The 24,648-nt window shown below is 38.2% G+C and overlaps 1 protein-coding gene across 2 annotated transcripts in view; it reads right to left on the bottom strand.

Annotated features, from left to right (window-relative positions):
* LOC134653139 (formin-like protein) overlaps positions 1-24,648 on the bottom strand; it is a 104,492-nt gene that overhangs the window by 30,553 nt on the left and 49,291 nt on the right. For both annotated transcript variants that reach the window (XM_063508449.1, XM_063508448.1), the window contains exon 2: positions 450-620. In XM_063508449.1, coding sequence (XP_063364519.1) covers positions 450-620 — 171 coding nt within the window. The remainder of the gene's footprint in view (positions 1-449; positions 621-24,648) is intronic.

The following is a 24,648-nucleotide window of genomic DNA, read 5'->3' as shown; positions in this document are numbered from 1 at the left end:
CTCAATTGCGCGTATTGGTATCACGCCCGACGTATGGCTACGAGAAAATATCATAGGGATTAGGGCTCAATTAGACGGTGCGAGAACTCGCATGCGAGTTTCATTACATTGCGTTATTTGATCGGTCAGCTGGATTGATGTAATGAGCCCTTACGTTCTGTATATATGTATAAATTCTGTTCATCGCGTTTTCAGGCCCCAGAACGAACTATAAAACGTTAGATATAATTTTATATTGTTTAAAACATTTATATCCATCCATGCTGATTTTCCTCGTCTTAAATGTGTTGTTTTTTCTCGCTATCACCTACCTAACAGTAGATTCCTATATGTTTCCAAAAATGGACCAATTACTTACTTCTTTAAAAGATCCGAGCAGCGTAGGCATGATTCGCCTTTGATTTTCGACAGTTTGAACAAATAAATAGTTTTTATCCGGGACTACATACCCTGTGACTCCTGGAGGCCTTCGGGTCGAGGTACGTCCTGAGCTTGTTGAGGTAGTGCGTGGGCGAATCCTTGGCCTGTACCATGTCCTGGTCGCAGATGATCTCCCATTTCTTCTCCAAGTCGTAGTTGCGGAGCAGTTTCGCCTTGTCGGGTGGCAGGTCCATTGAGGCCTGCAACAAGAAAAAGTTGTTTTAGCACTGGATCCTATAAGCCGTGTTGGCACCAATACTAATAGCCTTTAGAAAGGTTGTAGATTAGCATCAATCGTAGTATCTATGTTCGCATTAAAAATTATCTGACACTATCACAGTCAATCAATTGTTTTACATATAGAGATACACCTCATTTTGTTTTTCGATGCTGCACGAGGTTATTAGTTTTGTATGTTAGGTAACGTTTAAGCAAAATAAAATCTGTTATTTGTAAATATTGAAGTAAACAGAAAATAACAATTTCCTGCATTTTAATGCGTAAAAACCCGACCTAAACCCTCCCTCACAAATCTCGAGGATACAGCAAGTCCTGATATTTAACAAGATTATGTTATTATTACAAGTTTTACTTTAGCTGTAAGAAGTTAACGAAACAAAGCAATAACGTTATGAATGAGCGAGTCTACTTTCGGCCCAAGGATCTGAAGGTGTATTTTTAACTCGGAAGGGTGGAGTATTTCTGTTCGCCTGCAGTCCATAAAAAGATAAGCCATGATTGACAGCGAGCCGTAAAATTTATTACATATGGGTCGACATTTTACATTGTTTATATTTGAACTATTTTTGTACCTTTTTGTTTTATCCGCGTTGCCTTTTAGGTTTCAGAATTCATTTTCGTATAAATAAATATAATCTTCAATATGTTTTATATTCAATCATTTATTCAATTGACCTATTTTATAGAGTTAGGGTCGGTTGCGTCAAATCGTCTGTCATCGTCAAAAAGTATATGTGGGAAGATGCATGTGAACTCACTGCACTGCCGAGTTATGTTGATCATTCCGTCAATATATATGTTGGTTACAACCTACAAATATATATTATGTTATTGTCAGCCAAGAAATATCCCACCTCGTATCTCTCCTAATATCAACAGGAGTGATTTTGGATCGTTAAAAATAACGATTCCTGTTGAAACCGTATATTTTAATCTTATGAATTTCTCTAGTACTTCACAGTTTGACTTAATTCACCAATAGATGGCGTTAGTAGTAGCGATTTTGGAAATTTATTATGGTTATTTTTGATGGCAATTAACACTAAAATATTTGTAAAATTATTTCGAATAACGTGTATGTAATATTTTGCATTTAAAGTCACAATTTAGCTATTTGTTGTTAAAGAAAATTAATTACCAAATACGTCAAAAGATGGCACTTTGTTCCCAATCCCAACGCGTACTTTCTACAACGCGGTGTTAAGATTTTTCTGGGTTTAATATAGGGTCCGAGGAACAATAGGTCAATTCAAAATTCAAATCAAGCAGTGAGTGTTATATATAGTGTGTAGTAGTTGTAAATAGTAAATAAAGTGGTGGTTTTATACAGTGTGGTGTTATTTTTGTACCTCGTACAATTCCGTTCCACCAAAGTCAAACATGGAATCATGCTCAAAAGGGTATAAAGTGACAGCGGAGCATTGACGAGGGTTCCAATTATAAGATCACAACTAAAATTCAAATAGCGCGACTCACAAGAATGTCCGGACATAGGTACCAGGGTCCCATGACCGGATGAGTGCTGATAATGTGCATAGTTTACTTGAGAATACTCTACTAAACTAAAAACGCTTGACTGGCGATGTTTGGCTACTCAATAGCTCATTATTGACAGTGTGGTGTTCAAACACGAGCCCGCAGCGTATCTAAACGAGAATCGTAGCATTGGACCAGTTTCCGAGATATTGTCACTAACGGTATGGTTCGGGCTTCTAGGGTTGTACCAGAGTACCAGACATTTGCAAATATCTCCTTTGGTATAACGCAAATTAATATTTATTTTACAATAACCGAAAAAAAACTTTAAATATAGTTATCTAATTTATACATAAGAAATCCGCAACGCAGGCTTCGTCCGGTGGTTATTAATGCAATCAGGAACATGCTTCGTCCCAAACATCCAATGATGATATCCGCAACATACTTAGATTAATAATACTAGATAGGTTTAGAGTTATTTATATTTTTTGTCAGATTTAATATTTATACTTACGAGAAATTGTCGAAATGACGGAGAGGTAAATAAACATATGTCAAGTATTTCTCCTCGAAAATACATATTAAAACTGGTGTGACGTTGTAATATTTTAGTGCTAGGCATTCTGAGAAAAGACTGGTAAGAAATGTATTAAATTAAGCAATAGCAATAACATACTGCGCAATGAAAGGTGGACCTGTATTGATGATTGTGTTATGATAGCTCTGCTCTATTGTACATAGTTTGCTCTACGTCAACATACTTAAATGATGAATCATAATTAATGACATTAAGCACTTTGTAGAATAAATTATACATCGTTGATCATGATCAGTTATATTGTTTAGAGACCAAAGAGACCAAAGAGAATAGATAGTATAGAGTCCTGTCATAATAAATGTTGTAGTCACCGTAAATTTACTGCCATATATCGACACACGATATTAAATCTCAAAACGAAAATTTATAAAACTATCAAAAAAATGTATACAATATGAATAAATGATTTTATTATTTTTATATCATTTTGACCCATGTTCTTTCTCACTGATACCCATATGTTAAAATTGTTAAATATCAAACGGTGTCGTCAACGCCATCTAGCCGAGCATAGGCCAAAGGTGTGTGCGCCATCTATCCGAATGACCTTTTCTTGATTTCCGAGGCACGTTTTTTCAACCAAAAGCGTACTTAATGTCGGTTTTCAATACGGCGCTCTTTTCATATAGGTACCTTAAATTTGAAATGAACCTTATCAACAACCGACAATGTTGTACCTTCTGGTTGAAAACGTCACATATATTATGTATTTAGCCAACCCTATACAATAATATAATTCACGTGCCCGTGCCAGATCAAAATTTGTCTCCTAGCTCGGCTAAGGACAAGCCACTTACACGCGAAGGATCTAATTGGTCCGTTGCGGTGGCAAATTGGCGGCATTGTTCCTCAAATAGGAGAGGAATGAACTGGGAAGTTCGTAAAACCAGTAGGAGCAAGTTGGCTTCGGAATGTTTAGATTTTATAGCCAAAGGAAGCGTTTATGGAAGACGACAGCACTTGTAGCGCTATTTTTAACACTTCTGATAAAGCTAAGATGCCGATATATGGCATGGCATAAAATTCAACGATATATTTATAATATACATTTCTACAGGTAGTTAAGGTTGTCATACGCGATACATGAAGACCTTTTTGTGGAATGTCTCTGTAAGTCTAAAATACTATTTAACTATTTTCATGCGAACGAAATCACGAACAGAGGCTGATGTTCTTATAAAATACCCCCTAGGCTGTCTACATCGTGACGAGTTTGATGCGGCTTAGATAAGTGCAACATATAATCTGCACGGATATTATCAGCGCACCGATACAGCACCGTGCACCGGCAAGTCAGGAAGCTGCCGTAGGGCAACAGCGGCAACACAGACAGACCGACTACCAACACATCTAGGCTGCAGAGAGCCCACTGGCCTATCAAAATTGTGATGCTTCTGGATCTTTATGGTGGATGCTTTTGGGTATAACCGGAGAGCTAGTTACGGAAATATGTATGCAATTTATAGAGCAACTAAACTCCTCTAGTTAGTGTGCCATACTATCATTATTAATTAATCCAGGCGCCTGGCAGCTGTTCAGCGGTGGGTGTGACAGTGGATGGGCAACAAAGGGGTTGTAAAATCAATTGAAGGTGTGCAATTTATAGAGCTCTGTGTTTGGTGTGATATTATAGCTAATTATGTATTTAATTCAAATATAACAATGCCAGGCGTTTTATTTGGGGAAAAAGTAGTGCCAGGTGATGAAAGTACACAACCCACTTGAGCGCCTGCATGAAGACCACAAACAAATTGCTCCTAACTCACAATTGCTTCTTCTAATAATAGCGTTATTAATAGCCAAAAGCCGATATTTGGGATATAATGAACGGTATATAATACAGGTTATTAATGTAGCTCCATATGCGTCAATTTAACCTAAATCATAGAAGAAGCATTTAATAGAAAAATAATATAAATTTTAATTTCAAATAATCCTTCATTAGTTGAGTTCCACTACGTTTGGAGCACATATGTTTTAAATTTTAAAGTCCTACTTTCTCTTCCTAGATCTGTCAGTAACTACCTAAGTAACGGAACTGTTTTACATATGTAAATCATAATGTCTTCGTTAGGTACTCGTGATATAATTATGAAATAAACTTCTAAAATTTACGAGAGCTAAAGAAGCTTTTAAGCTAGCAATTTGCTTACCTTGTACAGCACTACTTAAGGTAATGTTTCGAACGGAACTTACCTTCCGTCTAGTAACGGTTTACGAGTTTCTGTGCGAATTTGCACCCAATGATATAATATATGTTTTCTCCAATATGCTCGGAAATGTTCACCTTATTGTAGCAAAAATAGTACAGGAAGTTCTACGTTATTGTCAAACTCTAATTTAAAAAAATCAAACTATCGCTGTCCTGTTCTAGCGGACGGGAATGAAAAAAACACTACAGTAATAACTTATTACTGTAGTGTTTTTTACTTTTTAAAAATTAAAAACGCAAACAGCCAATTATTAAAACCGCGAGCCGCGTCTACACGACCCGATCAGCTATCATTTCAAGCTATAGGATAGAGTGAGATAGTAAGATAAACGACCTTACTTGTCTCGTTCTTACAAGACCGTTGTGCTCGTGTATGATCGTGCGAATACTGCTTATAAAATCAAAGATTATTTTTATATTTTTTTAAGGATCTCATCCGTGTACATAAAGTTAATATAGTTTGTCAAAGGACTTTCTCATTTCAAACATAGACAGAGAGAATCATACTATCTTTGTCTTACACTAGTACTAGTACCCAAAAGAAAAGGATGGGTATAGTTTTCCTGGTTCTTACTGACTGACAAATTGGTTTGACCAACTATATTGCACAATTATATTGAATGAACGAATATTGAATGGTACTGAATGGCAGAATAACTTTGTGCCCTTAACTTTTAAAAATTAATTTTAGAGGGAAATTGTTTTTGACATTTTTGATGTGAAGGTTCGATTTGAGTCATGCTTGATGCTTAAATAATTATTATTTTACCTTATTTCCTCGCATGTTTGGAGAAAAGCACTATATATGCCTCGGCAGGAATAGCAATTCGTGGATTCGTCTTCTTTGTCGGACTCCGCTTCGCGTCGTCCGACAAAATCGAAACTCATCCACGAATTGCCCTTTCCCGGCCTCTGCAATAATGTACTATTATTACTAAGCAGTTTTAGGTATTGACATCAGGGATGTTGCGAACATCCGCATCCGCATCCGCAACCGCGGAACTTCCGCATTATTTTCAACATCCGCATCTGCATCCGCATCCGCATAAAATCGATGCGGAGCTTATGCGGATGCGGATGTCGGACAAGTCGGTACAGGAACGTCTTAGCGGCGGCGCAAGTGCTAGGTAATTTCGTCATTACCTATAACGAAATCGTCTAGATCTAAATAAGTCGGCCAAGTTACCGTTTATTAAATATAACGCACCTATATTCTTGCTCAAATACTAAACGTCTCGTTTTTTTTTAATAAAAAAATACTAATAATGTAACATTTGACGTTTTTTAAGTACCTAATCTTGACATCCGCATCCGCATCCGCATCCGCGGATGTCGAAAAATCTGCATCCGCAACATCCCTGATTGACATCAGACCAAGTAAATAAGGAGTTAATCTGAGAACAAAGGGCAATATTACATGGACTAAACATAGAAAGAGTTGTAATTTTCTTCTGTGGTCGGACTGATAACTTCAATTACGAAATTTACGAAGCCTGTTGCGGATATCATCATTGGTATGTGTGGGACGAAGCATGTTGCTGATTTGCATTTGTGGCCACCGGGCGAAGCCTGCGTTGCGGATTTCTTATATATAACTAGAGTATTTTTTTTTAATAAATAAATAAAAATTATGAATGAACTTTTGTCAGTTATGTCCGCTCAAAAATTTACGGCACTTACGAGCTGCTACTTTACGAAATTATTGAGTTCCGTCGTATGACCTCTGTAATAAAACAACGAAACCTTATTGATTATGTTTAATTGTTCCCGTATTTTTTGTACAACTCTGAAACGAGATGTGAATCTGTAATGGTCTGAAAAGATTGTCACTTTCTTAGGTACTCCATAAGTGTACAATGAAATACAATCACTAGGTACTAAATTTCAACACCTTGACGATGTCTATAAATGTACCAAATGTCAACTGGTGCCAGTGGTGCCTGGTACTATCGAGTAACTTCTACAACACGCTTTAGCTGTATTTTATGAGTTTTAAGCTCTTTGGGACTAAACAGAACTTTACCGGCAACTTCAGCCTCAAATAATTCAGAGTAACTATCAGTTTAATACAGACTACTGCGGGTTCATAATCTTCAAACTACAAACACACCTTTTTCGATAGGTATATACTTAGAGGAAAAGGCGGATGGACTTTGTGACAGATAATATGAAACGAACGCAAGTGAATGATGAGATGACGACTCTGATCAATGGATGACGACATGGAAGTATGGAAGTAGTAAAATAAAAACTAGAATATCATTAACACGTATTTTTTTCGTTTAAACCCTATTTTGTGGGGTGTCGTTGGATAGGTCTTCCAAAACGAATAGGAGTCTTCAACGACCATTTCTTGATAAATTTAATATTAACTGTGTCGGACGGGACGGGTAACTATGGAACCCTATTCAATTACTAGTAGGTATAGTTGACTATTTCTACGAGGTAACGTATCTTGATTTATTCTGACATTTTAACCCCATTAAACCACGTGTTTAATAGTCATACCTTACGAACGCAATTAACAACAATTTACTTGCAAGTATCATTTCTAATCGAAATTGGAGTCATCAGTGACTCATGGCACGCATCTATTGCTACCATCTTATTATTGATGCTGTAGATAACACTGTTTACTCTTATAACTTAAGTAACAAGGTTTGTTTTGATTTGCATTTCTTCATTTGGTATGCAAATAGGAGTTTGTTTTAAAGCCGGTATTAGCATAAAGTGCTGTCCAATTATGAGCGTGCTAACACCTACGCTTTTTATGATTCTGCTTTAATCATAAGCTTTTTGAGTATTTTTTACTGCAGACGTAAATTAAGAATGTTTTGGGTGGAGAAATATTGCAGGGCTTAATAAGATAATGAAGTCAGAATATTATTCTCCCTCGTTATTAAGGCTGGTAAGTCTACTATGAAATAAGACGAAAGAATAATCCGTGGAAAATTATATTGTGAATCAGTATTCTCATCTATTTTTTAAGGTGTGCATTATATACTTTATAATTTAACTTTACATTTATTCACATCTATTCTATTTTACTAAATAAGTTAAATATCATTAGTGCCATTTAAAAATTGCGTTGTGAATGTAGTGTATCCGTGTGATATGAATCATCTGAATATTGAACACTTACATTTAGTTTTTATCGGTTATCTCAAGTCTCTTCGACAAGATCAATTATTAATTTCAATTATGTTTGCGCTTCGGGCGAACGACCTGCATAATGATAAGTGTTTTGGCTAAGCTTGGCGATACAGTCGGCAAGATGCTCGTAACCGGTCAACGAGTTATCAGAATTATAAGTCTTGTTGATATTTATTAAAATATATATTAGGTAATTAGTATTTACTTACTCCCCGGGAAAGAAAACTCGAGGAGCGGAAATAATCATATGACTTTTCAGCTTTTCTTTTAAACTGTGTTCTTAATCTTGGGGTCCTTGGACTCCTTGGGCTTGGGTACACTTTTTTTTTTCAAAGTCAAAGTCAAAGTCAAAGTCAAAAATATCTTTATTCATGTAGGCCTAGCAACAAGCACTTATGAATCGTAACATACTTATAAATTATCTTTTATGGCTATCGCCTTGGGTACACTTAATATAAATGGGGATTACTTCATTTAGTGCAGCGTGCCGAAAGTTGACAGTGACACTTTCCACACGGATGATAGAAAAATATAAATACGACTTGAGTTTAACCCTAGGGGCCAGCAATCAGTATTTCCGCACATTTGTGAAAACTGTTACCTGCGTGAAGTCAAACGTTTAATTATAAACCAGCCTCTAACCGTGAATAATTACATTCTACTTTCTAATTAGATATTTATCGATCGTCCCTGGGCCGGCGTAGGTAATGTTTGAACCTACACAGACGAGTAAATTATAAAGACTTGCATAACAACCTTTTGGGTCCCATATAAAACCCGAGGTCGCGGCAAACCTCGACGGCGTTGGCGAGATGACCTTGACGCCTTTGATAGGCACTGGTGGGAGACGGGTCAAGCCCGGGATACGTGGAAAGGGAGGAGGGAGGCCTTTGCTCAGCAGTGGGACACTTTAGAGGCTCATATAAATGAATAAAAATACATACATACATACATACAATACACTCTCAACTCAACACAATGTAGCCTGCTAAAATGACGGATAACTGAACCACACTAAAATAACGCCATCTATAACAATGACGAAGTAAGCAAACTTTTATAAAACGTGCCAGTCTTTATTATAAAGTGATCTTTGTGGCATAAGGCGGACCATTCACGCAGGCATTTGCATTTCTAGATAGGACTGATAGGTTGCGACACGCCCTCTGAATCAGAGGCACTGTTAATAGGCCATTCACACACGGACACCGCGCTCCTTCTGAGTCCTAGAGGCCCTTATAAAGGACTTATTCCGCAATTTATTTTTAACTATTATTAAATTCATAAACTAAAGCTTCTGGGACTTAGGAGGATATAGCGCAGAGCAATAAAATTCTATCAAAGCTAAGTTCTCCACCCTATAAACTCCATATTTTTATAAGAATTTTTACTTCCATGCTCTGACGGCACTGCAAAGTCTTTGCTATGTTATCTTATTGGCCCGAGTGTAGACATGCGTAGCATATACTCGTAGGTAAGGTAACACCTCAGCTCATAAAATAGTAGTTTATGCAACAGTGATATAATAAGGGTTCTTAAAATTCAAGGGTCGAAGTTACAAAACGAGACGTAGTCGAGTTTTGTAAAAAAAGACCCGAGAATTTTAAGAACCAATTATGAGCTGTTGCATACATTACTTTTTCTATGACAGCTGCAGCAAAAAAAAAAAAAAAGAGTTATTATTAAAAAAAAAGAGTTATTATTAAAAAAAAGAGTTATTATTTAAAAAAAATTGAGTTATTATTTAAAAAAAATTGAGTTATTATTTAAAAAAAAAAGAGTTATTATTGTAAATGAAAACATACCTCTTTCAATCAAGATGATCGGAACTTGTATCTTTAAAAAAAATAAAGCAGTTGTATTATACTCATAAGATGACTGCTAGCAGTCATCTTATGAGCCTATAGACAAAGCATTCAAATGACATTGCTTTAGATATCACTGTCAGTCATTTAATTGACACATTTAAGTGCTGGAGTAGAAAAAGAAGTTATTTCTATGATCTGAGGGTAACACACTGGGGCCCGTTTCTCAACTCAAAAGCTTGTAAATTGTAATACAAGCGGATGTCACTTTTTGACAGCTTTTGTTAGAAAGGGACTTCCAAATGTATTACAAGTTACAAGCTTTTGAGAAACGGGCCCCTTTTCTAACAAAAGCTGCCAAAAAGTGACATCCGCTTGTATTACAAGTTACAAGCTTTTGAGAAACGGGCCCCTGTACAGATGTGTAGAGTAGTTAAAAATGTTCAAAAATCGTCAAGACACGGCGCTCGTCGCGTGTCAAAGTGACAAAATCGACACGTGTCATCGACAGATCTGACACTTGACATGTGCGCGTGACAAGACGTGCGACAGGGCGTGTTTTTAATAGGTCTCTTAAAGGTCAACATATATGTATTGAAATGTTAAAGTGGTGTTGTAATGTTATTGTTTTAGATGTTGTGGTTATGATTCAAAATCAGTTACATATATCATATCATAAATGAAAACTATCATCAACACGAGTATTGTCAAGAGTTTATCTAAGCCAGCTCCTCCCATGACCTTCATATATTTATACTTTTTTTTGTTATACAAAATAGTTACACAGCTAACACAGCATTACAGTATAACTACTAAGGCACTGCGAACTACAAAACAAATTAAAAATACAAACACACGAAAAATACAGATTATGTATTTAGGCGACGTCGTAACAGCGTATATCATTATGGCTGAAAAAAGGTATAGAACTGAATCCGTTTGTCAAATCTATATCGCCTCTGCTAAAATGATAAAGATATAGCCAAATTCCAAATCCGTAACCCACAGGCCTTGATCCACTTTTTCGTATCTCCCCAGGCAAAAGAGGGACATGCATGACATGCCACATAACGCGGTAGCTTCCGGAGCGGAAAACGCGAGGGCCATGCCAGGAATGCGCGACAGGACAATAGTAATACCTACTTAGTACCTTAGGACTCGCCGACTTTGATTCTTTATGAGATGAAGCTCACTTCAGCAACGTGACGCGCTCTTTGGGCTTTCAGGGGATTTTCCTTCAACCAACGTTACAGCTGTGAAAAGACCTCCGTCGGTTTTCTCAAGTCTAGATTGTCTATCTTCAAATGGGGCGCATGCTCAATTGCGACCGACGTATTTAGTATAAAAAATAAAAAAAGCTTTATCATCGTCGACAGCGTGGTAACCTACAAAATTTTACCCTGTCTGGATTCAGGTTTTACTTCCGCATAATGAGCGGTAAATGATACTGGCATTTACTGGCGCAAAAGTTTGTTGTACCCATTGATCAAACATCGACATCAACATTGGACATTGGGCTGTAAAAGATCCATCATTCCCATTAACCGCCGACAAAACACCCAACACGCATCATTAGCAGTAAACAAGATTGATTTCGAATCGATACGGCGACCATTCGGACTTAAAACTGCGCCTCAGTCGTTACCTATCTTACGAGCCGCCACAAAGTTTACGATGGCACTTGGATGGAACATTATTATATTGGATCACATCAGGGGATTGACTACGGGTCGAACTAATCGATAATTCTTATGTATTAGAAGTATAAAGATACTTTTGTAATGATCTAATGATGTGGGATGAGATGACAAAGAACAACGATCGGATTTGAGAGAAGTAATCAATAAAGATTTACAAAACATTATTTAACATGTGCTGGAAGGCCTTAAAAGTGAATTTAGTAAGAAGGGTGTACAATACCAAACTAATCAGTTGACTGATGAGGGATCGATCAATTTGTACAGTATAATTATGGTTGGCCAGACAAGTCTCATCAAACGACGGAGCGAACGAGAATCTTTTTTTTTTAATGATTAAGTATAGGAGAAAAACGAGTAGACGGATCGCCTGATGGTAAGCGATTACGATTACCGCCGCCCACATGGACACCACCAACACCATAGGGGTTGTAAGACTTGTAAGTGAATTGCCTTTAAGATGGGATGGGAGTCTCTTTTCTTGAAGGTTTGAAGGTCGTATCGGTCCGGAAATACCGCAGGCAATATCTTTGACTAAACTGACTATCATTTCCGCAATAACCTACTAGTACTTACTAGGCTGAACCATCAATACTGCCTCCAAGCTTTGGATAGAAAATACCTACATTGATATCATTGACATGTTATGCGTTTATTTTGAAAACCTCAGCATACCATAAGGCATTTACGTCAGGGATGATATTCACAATGCTTAACGAGTCTCAGGACGAACAGCTTAACTGATCAAGTGTGATATCTGATAACATACAACAGTACCTAACTAAAGTATCTGCCAAGTTATACTGGAAAGCTCAGAGTAAACGCTAATGTTTTGTAAATTAGCAGTTAATAACAACACCGTCCCACGCGTACAATACACATGATTACATTTGAAGCAAAACACTTAAACACCAAGATTAGTTCAGGAACAATGGAATCTAGAAAAAAAGCTATCCAGCTGAGTCACGGCCGAGTTTTTATTTTAGGCTTGACTGTGAATGCATCTTGTGTAAACAAGAAAAAACTATATTTAGCGCATTAGTGCCGCTCCCTTTTCGTGATTGTCGATCTTATCGATAATTCATACGTCGATGGTATCTATATTGTATGTGCATGAAAATCAATTATGTCTGCGTTTTATAGCCGACCCGCATACATAGAATATTGATTTGTATCAACTATAATACTTAGCACAAGTCCTAAATGGATGTATGTATGAATGAGGAGGTGTCTTTGGTGTGGTTTTCTAAAAACATCTTGGATCCTGATATCATACTAAAGTTGCTTTTCTAATAACGGTTTTTTTCTGAATATAATTTTTTCACACGGGCATTAATTAAAAAATGTCTGTCATCCAATTTACACTTCCATCCCAAAGGGTGAATCTAATGCATAATTATTACGAGTAGGCTGGTTTCTACGAGATATTTTTTCTGACTCAATAGCTAGCAAGCAGGTATTTATATAGGTTAAGTATCTTCACAAGTTATTGCAAGAATATTGCGACTCGACCAGACACACACATGTTTATTTTAAAACATTCGTCATAAAGCAGACACAGTCTGACAAGTTGTTGCAATTTTACATCGTCTTATGAATCACCCATAAAAAACAATGAGGAAACGGCCCGCGGAACGAATGGTAATGAGGACTGCTCCACTGACTGACTATGTACCTACCTTCGACACTGGAAATGGTATACCTAAACCTTATTTCAACTACATAAGATCTACAAATGGACAGTTAATAATCTTTGGCATCATGCTATTAGTTTAGACGAAGATATAACTACTCAATAAAAGATCTTGTTTCTGTGGAATAAGGTTTACGAAAAGTCAATTAATTGTGTTGTTGAAGATAGTTGTGTTGGGTTTGCAAAGTACAAGCGTGAATACGTAATACGTATTATCGCATTTATCGCTTATAGATTGTCCTTGTCAGACATTAGTTTAACCACCAGTGTTTTTGCTTATAACAAGTAAGTATGTCTTACATTGTAGTTGCTTTATTTAACTGAACAGTTCTCAAGAATAATGATTGTGTTTATTTCTGTGCTTCCAATTGGAACTGTACGTTTCATATACTTTATCCTGCTTTAAAACAAATGATACATTCGTGTCAAACGAATAGAAGTATAATGGAGTAACTTTTTTTTGTGCACCTATAGGTACGATCATTGTTCACGTTTTCTTGAAAAATTACCTTTGTTTTGGAAAATATTCAATGTCCACAAATTTCAAGAAACAGCCTCCTTTTGGATTTAGATTTTCTTCAATTTTTGTCACAATATAAGGTGCACTTAGACCGTCAGTCCGCCTGGTGACAAAATACACTAACATTGCATTTTGAGCGCCTTGTTTTTTTTTTATCTATCATCATCCATTTTACATGCAGTATGCACCACTACGTAGGCCAAAGGGCATAACTTTATCAATTGACGAAATAAAAGGTAAACATTTAAAGTGTTCAATAACGCCGCTACATCCGCTACCATAAGTGAATGTGTATATATATTAATTGAAATCAGAATCACATAAGCATAAGTTTATTTGTACTCAAACAATGTCGGGGGCATGGCGTGCGAAATATCCGTAATGTCCATTGAAGCCACTGCGGCCATTGAGTCATTGTTTCATTGTATTATTTTTACCACTAATCGATATAAACATATCACAGTCACATCGATATTGTGATAAGAATAAACATCGAGTCCATCACGCACCCGGTGTGGATTTCATTTAAGTCATCATTCTGAGGGTTGTGACTACCGTAAGTCGATTTTTTACCTTCCTATTTGTTAGAATGAGATAATGATATTCATCTCTCGTTCTGTAGTATAGCTGTGTCCCTACTTTCGTAAGTAAAACTTACAAGTGTATGTCAGGCCTAAAGGACCAAGCTATCACCACTTTGACACTGACATATTCGCTTAGCGAATATTTATTGCGCTCTTCAATTAAAGAAGCCTTTAAGGAACAAACAATAGATTAATTATAGAGACACAGGCAGACAACAAACGGTATTCTCACCAAAAAGTCATCTTTTCCAGACAACTTCAATCCAAACTCTAACTCTAAAGAGTTTAGTGACAAAAAACACTTTTGTTTGTTACTATTCCCGATCCCGAACTGCCAAGCGATTAGCTTTACGTTGCATTTCTAAACGCAACTGCCGTTAACATCATTAAGCCATTATAACGTTAATAGTTCATCGTTAGCGAATCCATTAAGCGTGGGAACGCTAAATAAGTAAATAGTTCTCTATTTTAAGAAATGGAACCAAACAGACATTAATCCTATCTGCAGCGATGGGAAAATCGATATTAGACGGAAGCAATTATTTTAGTCGGCAGATAGCAAGTCTATCTGTTTAATCACTTTATGTGTCTCGTCCTGGATTTCAAATTTGTTTATTTGAATTTGAGTTTGCTGAATAGACTCTGGTTCGGGTGATATAGACTCGGGAGTAATTTAAATCAGTTTATAAGAGTACGAGTAATTTAATTCACTGCGTTAGTATCAGCAGACGTCGGCGTCGTCGCGATATTTATATTATCTTTTAGTTGAAAATATATTGAACTATGTTTCAATCGAAATACGATAAAAATCACGCAATACACATTGCCTATTATGGATGGCTTTATCCACGTGAAAAAATATCCGTCACTTTTTAACAGAGCGCGATTGAAAGCGACGGATACCGTTTTATCACGCTGTCACGTAGACAAGAACGACCATATCCGTACTGAACTTTTTTAGTTGGATAATAATTAGTTGATTATTAAAAAACAAAATGTTGTTAAATGCACGCTAAGCAATTATCGCCTATAGGTAAGGTACTAATTGACTGATAAAAAATTAGTGGTATAAAATATCGATATTTTTACCGCACAGCCCTAACTCCTAAGCACATTCTCAATCTTAATGAGTCAGCCGAATAAAAAGTTAAATTCGTAGCATGGCTCGCATACGTGACCTTCAACCGGAGTCAAGACCAAATTACAACGATCGAACATAACGAAACGTGAGTTCACGGAACTATAAACAATACACGTTTTGGTTCAGGATGAATGGCGGTGTATTTTGAACTATTACGGGTGTTTTCTGGGAAAGGTATTTATGTAATGTAGGTATTTATTGATGCTTTAGTCTTACCATAGTTACGAACTACGATTACGATAAGTTCTGTGAGAATTGTCAGTGATTTCATCAAGGTATTAAATTACGTACCTACTCGCCAGTTATTTAACAAAATAAATAATTAAGTAGTGGTTCTGTCAGCTGCAGGCTGCAGGCCTTGCGAACCTCCATCGCTCTAAAATAAAATAATAACAGTTCCGTAAAAAAAAAAATCTATAATAATATTAATCGAATATTATTTGTCCTGTAGTGTAGAGGAAGAGGATAACATCTCGACAGTCAAACAGACATACGAAATTATTTTTGGTCAAGGTAAAATTACAACGATTTATAGGTATTTTCAAAAAAGGCAGACCTTCGCTCTCGCTAAGTCAACACAAAAACCTCCAACTTACCAAAGGTTTAACAACATATTTTTAATAAAAAAAGACATTAAAAAGTTGACATTCAAAGTATTCAAACCGAGTTTCCATTTTCTGTCCAAGGAAGCGTATAATTTTCACACTCGCTGTCCTACGATACATAACACTGCAACACTCTGTAGTCTAAACAAACTTGGCATTTAGTTTCACAATTATATACCTTCCTTTACACCAATTAAGGCATCTTCAGAACAATCGGCGAATTAATCAAACGAGTTATTTCACGACTCATTTATGTTTCGACATTGCGTGCTTACTTTGCAGACACTAGTGATGTATTCCATCTAGTGTAATATCACGTAAAGACTGCAGATATACCGAACAACGACAAAGATGTCTTAATGAAGGTATAGTAACAAGATGGTGGCAAGCCAGCATAGGAATTAGGAACCGTCATATCATAAGCTTTCGCCGAATAGCCTGCTAACTCCATCTATACGCAAAATTACGCAAAAATCATCAAAAATACGACGCTTTTAGTGGCCCGACCACACTTTGTCGCTGCCAAGTTGGTGCAGAGTTGCCTTTAAACTACCTTTAATTAAAAACATCTTACCTAAAATAGCGCGTTGGTGTCACATCACTTATTTAGTGCATCAATACGTTTACCGTTCACAATTTCATTGTCATTATTGCCACCTACAAAAAAATGTGTACCTCATTATCTGTTCAATCTATCATAATGTCGTATCGTATCCGTATTGAATGCGAACTTTAACGGGACAGGTGATGCTGTGACTGATAGGCTCATTGAGACCATACTGAAGTGAGTTTGTGTATCGTATTATAATAGTTCTATTCTATGTGTAACTAGAGGTGTGACAGTGAACATTTTAGCTGTCACTGGCACGGAATAGTCTTTATTCCTTTTCGTGTCAGTAACTGGCGTCAGCAAACAACACAACAACAGGCGTGATTCTCTGAAAGTGCACATTGTCCATACAACGGTGAACTATTGCCATCCAGCGAGTCTTTAAACCACAGGTAATGTGTAATATTTAACTAAAGGTTTTACGCATCACTAAACATGCTAAACGTATTCTTAACAACTTAAGCATCCAATGTCGCGTGCTCGCTTCAGATTGTCTAAAGAAACGCAATGCTAAGTGTCGATTGGGAATGTTAATCATTTCATTGTTTAAATATTAACACTTTAAAACATTGTTGTTGATGTAAAAAATCACGCTATGGTTTCGAATCATCAGCGGAACTAACTTTCAATGTCTAGTGATATTTAATTAGCTTGTTTCTTCAGGTCTTGTGTTGATATTGGTCTTTCGGTGTTGGACCATTTTCTTTTATCAGGAGGATGACTTTAATCCTTAATTTGGGAATGTTTATTTCATCCTGATGAACATATATAGCATTTGACTTTCTTTTATATTTTTTTTCTAATTGGAACCATTATAAGGACTATTGAGGATCATTGAGGTTTAAACTCACTATCTTGAAATGATTGTACCAAATTTAGGGTATCATCATGAAAAATGCCAGGTTTCTCAGTAAAGGCGCATATATATCAGTAAAAGCAAGATCATATTTTCCTTGCTTTTTCTTTTCTAGAATTGTATTGGGATCAAGTTTTTGGATGCTCGTTACTCCTTAATTCACGACTGCTGCAGTCCTGCACCCATTTTGCCCGCTCTACCTCCATTTACTTAGTATACTTCCATATTTAAAAGCTACAAGCAAACGACAATAAATAATGAAAGCCACATTCATAACCGGACCACCATTGCAACGCTGTCATGCTGACACAAAGTCCTATATCCATAAGAATTTCAAAGACAAATATGTTGTTCGGTCTTAAGCTTCTTACTAACAGCAACACTCTTGGCTGACCAATGTCAGACCTTATGTCTATTGCAATAAGGTTTGTATATTGTCAGTGTGGACGGTGGTGCATACCAGGCCGGGATCGCATGACACCGCGGGTGGCGTCGTGCGGCGCGCATAAAGATCGCCGTGACTGAGGTTCAGAGGTGACAGTGTCCTGTGTCTGTGTTGGTGGCAAGCGAACTGTTAGGTATATCTGCAGTTTTTGTATAGACACATAATCTTTGGCGTAGAATGCATAAATTAGCCCTTGGCCTTGGTTACATACGAGACCATTAACTCGGCTTCAGGGGAGAAAGAGTCACCTTCTCTATCTCTCACTGTTGCAACACCGGTCTGGCGCGTCCACGTCGCGGGGGTGGGCACCTCCCAATCCAGTAGGCCGGATGGGGTAGGTGGCGAAGTTCAGACAGGGACCCAGTGTCGCGGGGTATAACGCGAAACCCATGCCCAGGGTTACGGGTGAAGACCACAACGGCTGCAAAGGCGGAGATGGAATCCATCAGAACGGCGGAACAGGCGGAAGTGGCAAAGCCCAACATTGAGCCAACTCTAAATAATAGGGTGCAAGGGTCATTTTGGAGTTGCAACACCAGGCACGGTGGTGCAAAAAGAGCAGGTGGCGGAAGAAACCTTTAAGGTTCAACGGCAGCGCTCACGGTCCTAGTAAGCTGGACTAGTGTCTTGGCGTCAGGTGGCAACCGGCCGTAAAAAAAAGTCATAGCCACTAAATTCTCCTCGTCCACAATATGAAAATGAGCACAAAAAGGAAGAGTATAAAAGCTAGGGCGTCCCCCTTAAGCGACGATCAAGGCACACAAAAGGCTAGGGCGTACCCCTTAAGCGACGGTCGAAGCAGCACATGCACTCACTTGCGATTTGCGACATGGAACTTAGGTTCCTTGACGGGCAGATGTGCAGAACTTGCCGACACTCTGCATAAAAGACAAATAGATGCATGCTGTTTACAGGAGACTAAGTGGAAGGGTGCCAAATCCAGGGTTATAGGCAACGGGTTCAAGCTTATTTACAACGGGATTACATCCGGTAAAAACGGCGTGGGGATTGTGCTTTCCGAAAAACTAACCAACAGGCTGATAAACGTCGAGAGGACTAGCGACAGACTCATTACAATAAAACTTGCGCTAGATAACCAGCCGTGTTTGAACATCATATCAGCGTATGCGCCACAAACCGGTACGACAAACAATGAAAAAGAAGCATTCTGGGATGAACTAAATGCATTAGTACGGAGCATCCCACCTGAAGAGACCATACACATCGGTGGAGACCTAAACGGCCATGTAGGCGCAAGTAACATTAACGCAGAAAGGTGGCACGGCGGTTTCGGCTATGGTACGCAAAACAGTGATGGGGGCACTATTGTCCAATTCGCTTCCAGCAGCGACATGGCAATAATCAACACTTTCTTCAAGAAGAGGGCGGTGCATCAAATCACATACCAAAGCGGAGGCCACTCCACCCAAATAGATTACTTCATGGCAAGACGCACGCATTTAGGCAACTATAAAGACTGCAAAGTCATCCCAGGAGAACAGCTCACTACTCAACACAGATTACTGGTCGCGGTTTATAGACTCCCTAGACCTATTAAGATTAGTAGAAAACTGACACCAAAAATAAAATGGAAATCACTAGGTCAGCTGGTCGGTCAATCTTTTATACAAGAACTAAAAGATCATCTTAGTTCCACAGATGCCACAAACATGACACCAAATGAAATGTGGGAGAACTTTGAAGGAGTCTGTATAGCCAAGGCTGAGCAACACCTAGGTCGTACAAGATGTAAGAAGGGCCCGAATAAAGAAACAGTTTGGTGGAACGCCGAAGTGAAAGAGGCAGTATCACGTAAAAGAGAGTTATTCAAAGCATGGCAACGTACAAAAGACCAAACAGGCTTCGAGCAGTATAAACAGCAGAAAAAAGTTACCAAGAGACTAGTTGCCATCGCAATTGCACAATCGAACCAAAAATTTTATAACGATTTAGAATCGGCGAAATCTGAATTAGACATACACAAAATTGCTAAAACTCGGCACAATAACACTAAAGATATACGAACAATTAAATATATAAATGACCAAAATTCAAAACTTTTAACACAAGATAGAGACATAAACAGCAGATGGACCGAGTACTATAAAGATTTATTAAACATATCACATCCCAGACATAGAAATTACACACAACCTGAACCAGTGCGAGGCCCAATCCCTGAGGTAACCCTAGAAGAAATAAGAAAAGCCATAAGGCAAATGAAGAACAACAGGTCACCAGGGCCAGACGAAATACCAACGGAAGTCTGGAAGCATCTGGACATTCAGGGTCAGGCTTGGCTACATCAATTATTAAATAAGCTCATTCAAGGACAACCAATGCCCATCGCGTGGCGAAACAGTCACCTGATACCGTTCTACAAGGGCAAAGGAGACATTAGAGATTGTAGTAACTATAAAATTGATGCCGCACACGTTAAAAATCTGGGAGCGGGTAATTAATAACAGACTACAACACCTCATAAATCTTATGCCAAACCAATGTGGCTTCGTTTCCGGAAGAGGCACATCAGATGCAATTCAAACTGTACGTATTCTGCTAGAAAAGGCAAAAACAAACAAGCGAAACATGCATATGATATTCATAGACTTGGAAAAAGCGTTTGATCATGTCCCCCGAGATCTCATATGGGAATCACTCAGGCAGCAAAAAGTACCCGAATACTACATTTACCTGGTACAGGACATGTACGACGCGATCACCACCCAAGTTGTTAGCCCAGCAGGTAAAGGCGACAGATTTGAAATAGAAGTAGGAGTTCATCAAGGTTCTACACTGAGCCCAATACTCTTTAACACTACTATGGACTACTTGACGAAACACTGTCAAAAGCCACTACCGTGGAACTTACTATATGCAGATGATGTGGTTTTAATCTCGGACAACGTCGACCACCTACAACAAGACTTAAACACCTGGGTAGAAGCGCTCGAAGCCAACGGTATGAAGATAAGTAGGAAGAAAACCGAATATATATCCTGTATCTTTGACGGTTTAACAGATCCTAAAACTATCAACATCACGATAGGAGACACGCCAATACCCAGAGTGTCGGAATTTAAATATTTAGGTTCGATAGTGTCCAACAACGGCAAAATTGATAGCGATGTAACTCACCGGATCACTACGGGCTGGATGAAATGGAGACAGCTCACAGGAGTCATGTGCGATAAGAAAATGCCACTCAAGACCAAAGGAATACTGTACAAAACAGCAATAAGACCCGCGGTTTTGTACGGATCGGAGTGCTGGGCTGCAAACAAATGCCATCTTAACAAGCTACACACTACCGAAATGCGTATGCTACGATGGTCAGCTGGTGTCACACTCTTAGATAAGATCCGGAACGAGTACATTAGGGGAAGTTTCGGAGTCGCACCAATAATCGATAAAGCCAAAGAAAAACGCCTTAGATGGTACGGCCACGTCCAAAGACGCGAAGAAGACCACCCAGTAAAGCTGGCCTTGAACCTGCCTGTAACTCAGTCACGCGGCAGTGGAAGACCACCCTCCACCTGGCTGACGACGGTCGAGAGAGACCTCAAAGAAGCTCAAATCGACACCAACGCCGCACGGAATCGTGCTCAGTGGAGGATGCGGACGAGGAGGGCCGACCCCAAGTAAATGGGACTACCGGTCTAGGGGAAAGAAAGAAGAAGAAGAATGCATAAATTCTGATATGCAACCGGAAGCGGAACAAGTTTAGATTGCCAATTGTTTGTCATAGTCATATCATTGACTGGAAAGAGGAATGTTTAAGTAAGATCAGGGGCATCCCATACGCAGAAGTAACCACTGGACTTTCGCACAGAATAGTAGCAGAATTTTATATTACCGATCAAATCTCGCCAAAAATACGAAGGTTTATCACAAAAAGTTCAATGATTATGTTGAAATTGCTAATTTTCTTTACTGCATAAAGCCACAGACCAACTGCAAGAATTTGCATAATATAAGAGCGGAATCTTGTCCATCATACAGATACGATCTTTACGTGTTTGTAAAACCGGTTATAAAAATAACTTATTGTGTAAAACATCCGCATTACGAGTACGCATATCAGTACAAAAATATGGCAATTACAGGAAGCGGGTAATGTGCAGTGCAATAAATAGGTAGCAATTTTGAGCCTTTGGGCCCCAACGTGCTTGAAGGTTATATATACATCATGGCCGTTGGCAGCAGACAACAAAAGGCAATTCTCAGCTCCGACAGTGACCACTGATTAGGGTTAACAGTAGAAAACAAATTTTTTGATTAAGTGAATTTTCATAATAACATTGTAATATATTTGGCATGACTGCTAATTTTTTTACAGCAGATTTTAATTTTCGTAAATAGGGTAAGAAAGTACAGTCCGATTAAAGACAGTGGCATAAGCAATACAAATATTTTGTCATAAAATGCGTACTTAAGCCAAATCTGATGCAAAGTTGCAAACTCTGCAATCGTAACCCGCAGACCAGTGGCTGAAAAAGATGGTAATGTTTTGTGTTTGCCACCATATGAATGCAGCCAACTCAGCGTAAATATATCAGCACATAATAAAATTCTTACCATTCCTTTTCTGTGTATTTTTTTGGCAAATATAATGTCTGGTAACCCTATTAGTGACGTCATACTGCGCCACTGAGGGTAGCGTATGTAAATTAGTCACGTTGATTAATTGACAAAAAAACAATGGCTGCGTGGAAAAGAATGGCCGGGTTTGGCGGGTGACCTACAGACCCAATTATCGCGGTACAATTGAATATGGATGAAATCCGTACAGGTGAACTTGGGCAGATGATTTTATTTGATAAGACCGAGCTCGGACAATTTGCGTATGTATGCAACGAAGAACGGCATACTTAGGACTGCAGCCTAGAAAATGTAGAGTAGGTAAATTTTCTTATAGGCGAGGCGAATCGGATCAGACTTTGTTGATATTTCAAATATTGCTAATGACTGGCGTCGCAGTTTACAGTTGTCATACTGTTATATTTACAGTTTTGCAGTGTGCATTTGTCTCACACCATATATTTCCCGTATAGCGCCGTGTAGTTTTAATATTACGTAGACCACGGGTTAGGCACGTTCATTGATTAAAAAAAGCCTTGAAATAATGGGTTTGGCAGGTGACCCACTTCAGCCCGATTTACCCACTACAACTGAATACGGATGAGCAGGTGGCGAGACAGATAAAATGCCAGACACACACCACTCGCTGCATACATGCAGTAAGTGGATAATAACATGTGAGATTGTTGGATTACAAAAGGGGACGTTTCACCTTCAAGTTTGCTCAAGATCAAAGGCAAAGATTTTGCACGTATGCAAATGGAAGGGAATGCAGGACAAGGGCTATATTGCTATAACCGCGAAAATCGAAGTTCGCAAATTGCGGGCATTTTTCCCTGTCACTCAAATTAGGTACGCCTTCATTGGAGTAAAAGAGAAAGATCCCCTTAATTTGCGAATTCGGTTTTGGCGGTAGCCCCTAAGATGAGAGTAGCATGGCACGCGCTCGTGATCTAATCTAGTTCCCGCGCAGTTTGTTGTTATAATTGTTGGCCGAGGCGAAGCTGAGGTGGACAAACGTGTGATCTGAGGCTTCTTATTTACTGGCCGAGGTGTGTGTGTAATATTTTATTCGTTTAGCGCAGCGTAGACGGAGACAAAAAGTATTTTTAAATTATTTCTAATTTTGTTTCATAACAGCAGACAGCAAGCATCTTCTTTTGTTTCCTGGGAAGAAGCCCAGATATGGATATAGAGTCATGTGCTCGGTCAGCTTCCTTAGTTGTCGTTGTATATAAAGACAATCAAATAAGAATCTATTTCTAAGTTCGCGTACAAGTCTCTAGTTAGTCAGTAATTATACAGTTTTAACGAGCTCCGTGAATAAAAATGGTACGGTAGCAAGTGAGACCCCCTCACTCCTCTACAATTTATTGGAGTAATTAGGTATAGAGCGTACGTACATACATACAGATGTAGTGTATAATTGTTTTCCATCGTATTTTGTCATAAACGTTCATATTGGTCATGTTACTTCAGTCAACCTCAGTACATTTTGTACCGAGACTGACTAAAATAGCCATCTATACGTTCGTACGTTTCCGTGGAAACACGATGGAAAATAATTAGGCACTACATCTGTAGGTACATTTGTCGAATGTTTGGTTTCAGTTCCTGCTTTAACTTGCAACAGATACAACAACGATGATATAACGACAGATTTATTTCCCCGGATAGAACATTAAACAGAGTCATTATCGCTCTAACGAGTGCACCACACATTCCCACATTCATTAATTATAGATATTTGATAAATGTGGAAACGAAAAGCTTGTATCGTTGACCTTTTATCATTAATCACGTTTAAGTAATCGATTTGGTAATGAATTGGTGAGAATCGTAAATTATATGATAGGTATGAAGAAGAAAGTTAAAGATCGATATACAGGTAGGTATTTACATTGTACAATTAGCTGCAGATAATTGACCCTGCTAATAAACTTCTATGCAGAGGGTCAGCTATCTCTGAATGTACCAAAGCTGGCATGAATGGAACGAGTAATTGAATG

Source organism: Cydia amplana, chromosome 12, assembly GCF_948474715.1.
Source record: "Cydia amplana chromosome 12, ilCydAmpl1.1, whole genome shotgun sequence".
Taxonomy (NCBI): Eukaryota; Metazoa; Arthropoda; class Insecta; order Lepidoptera; family Tortricidae; genus Cydia; species Cydia amplana.
This window is presented reverse-complemented; position numbering and strand designations above follow the sequence as displayed.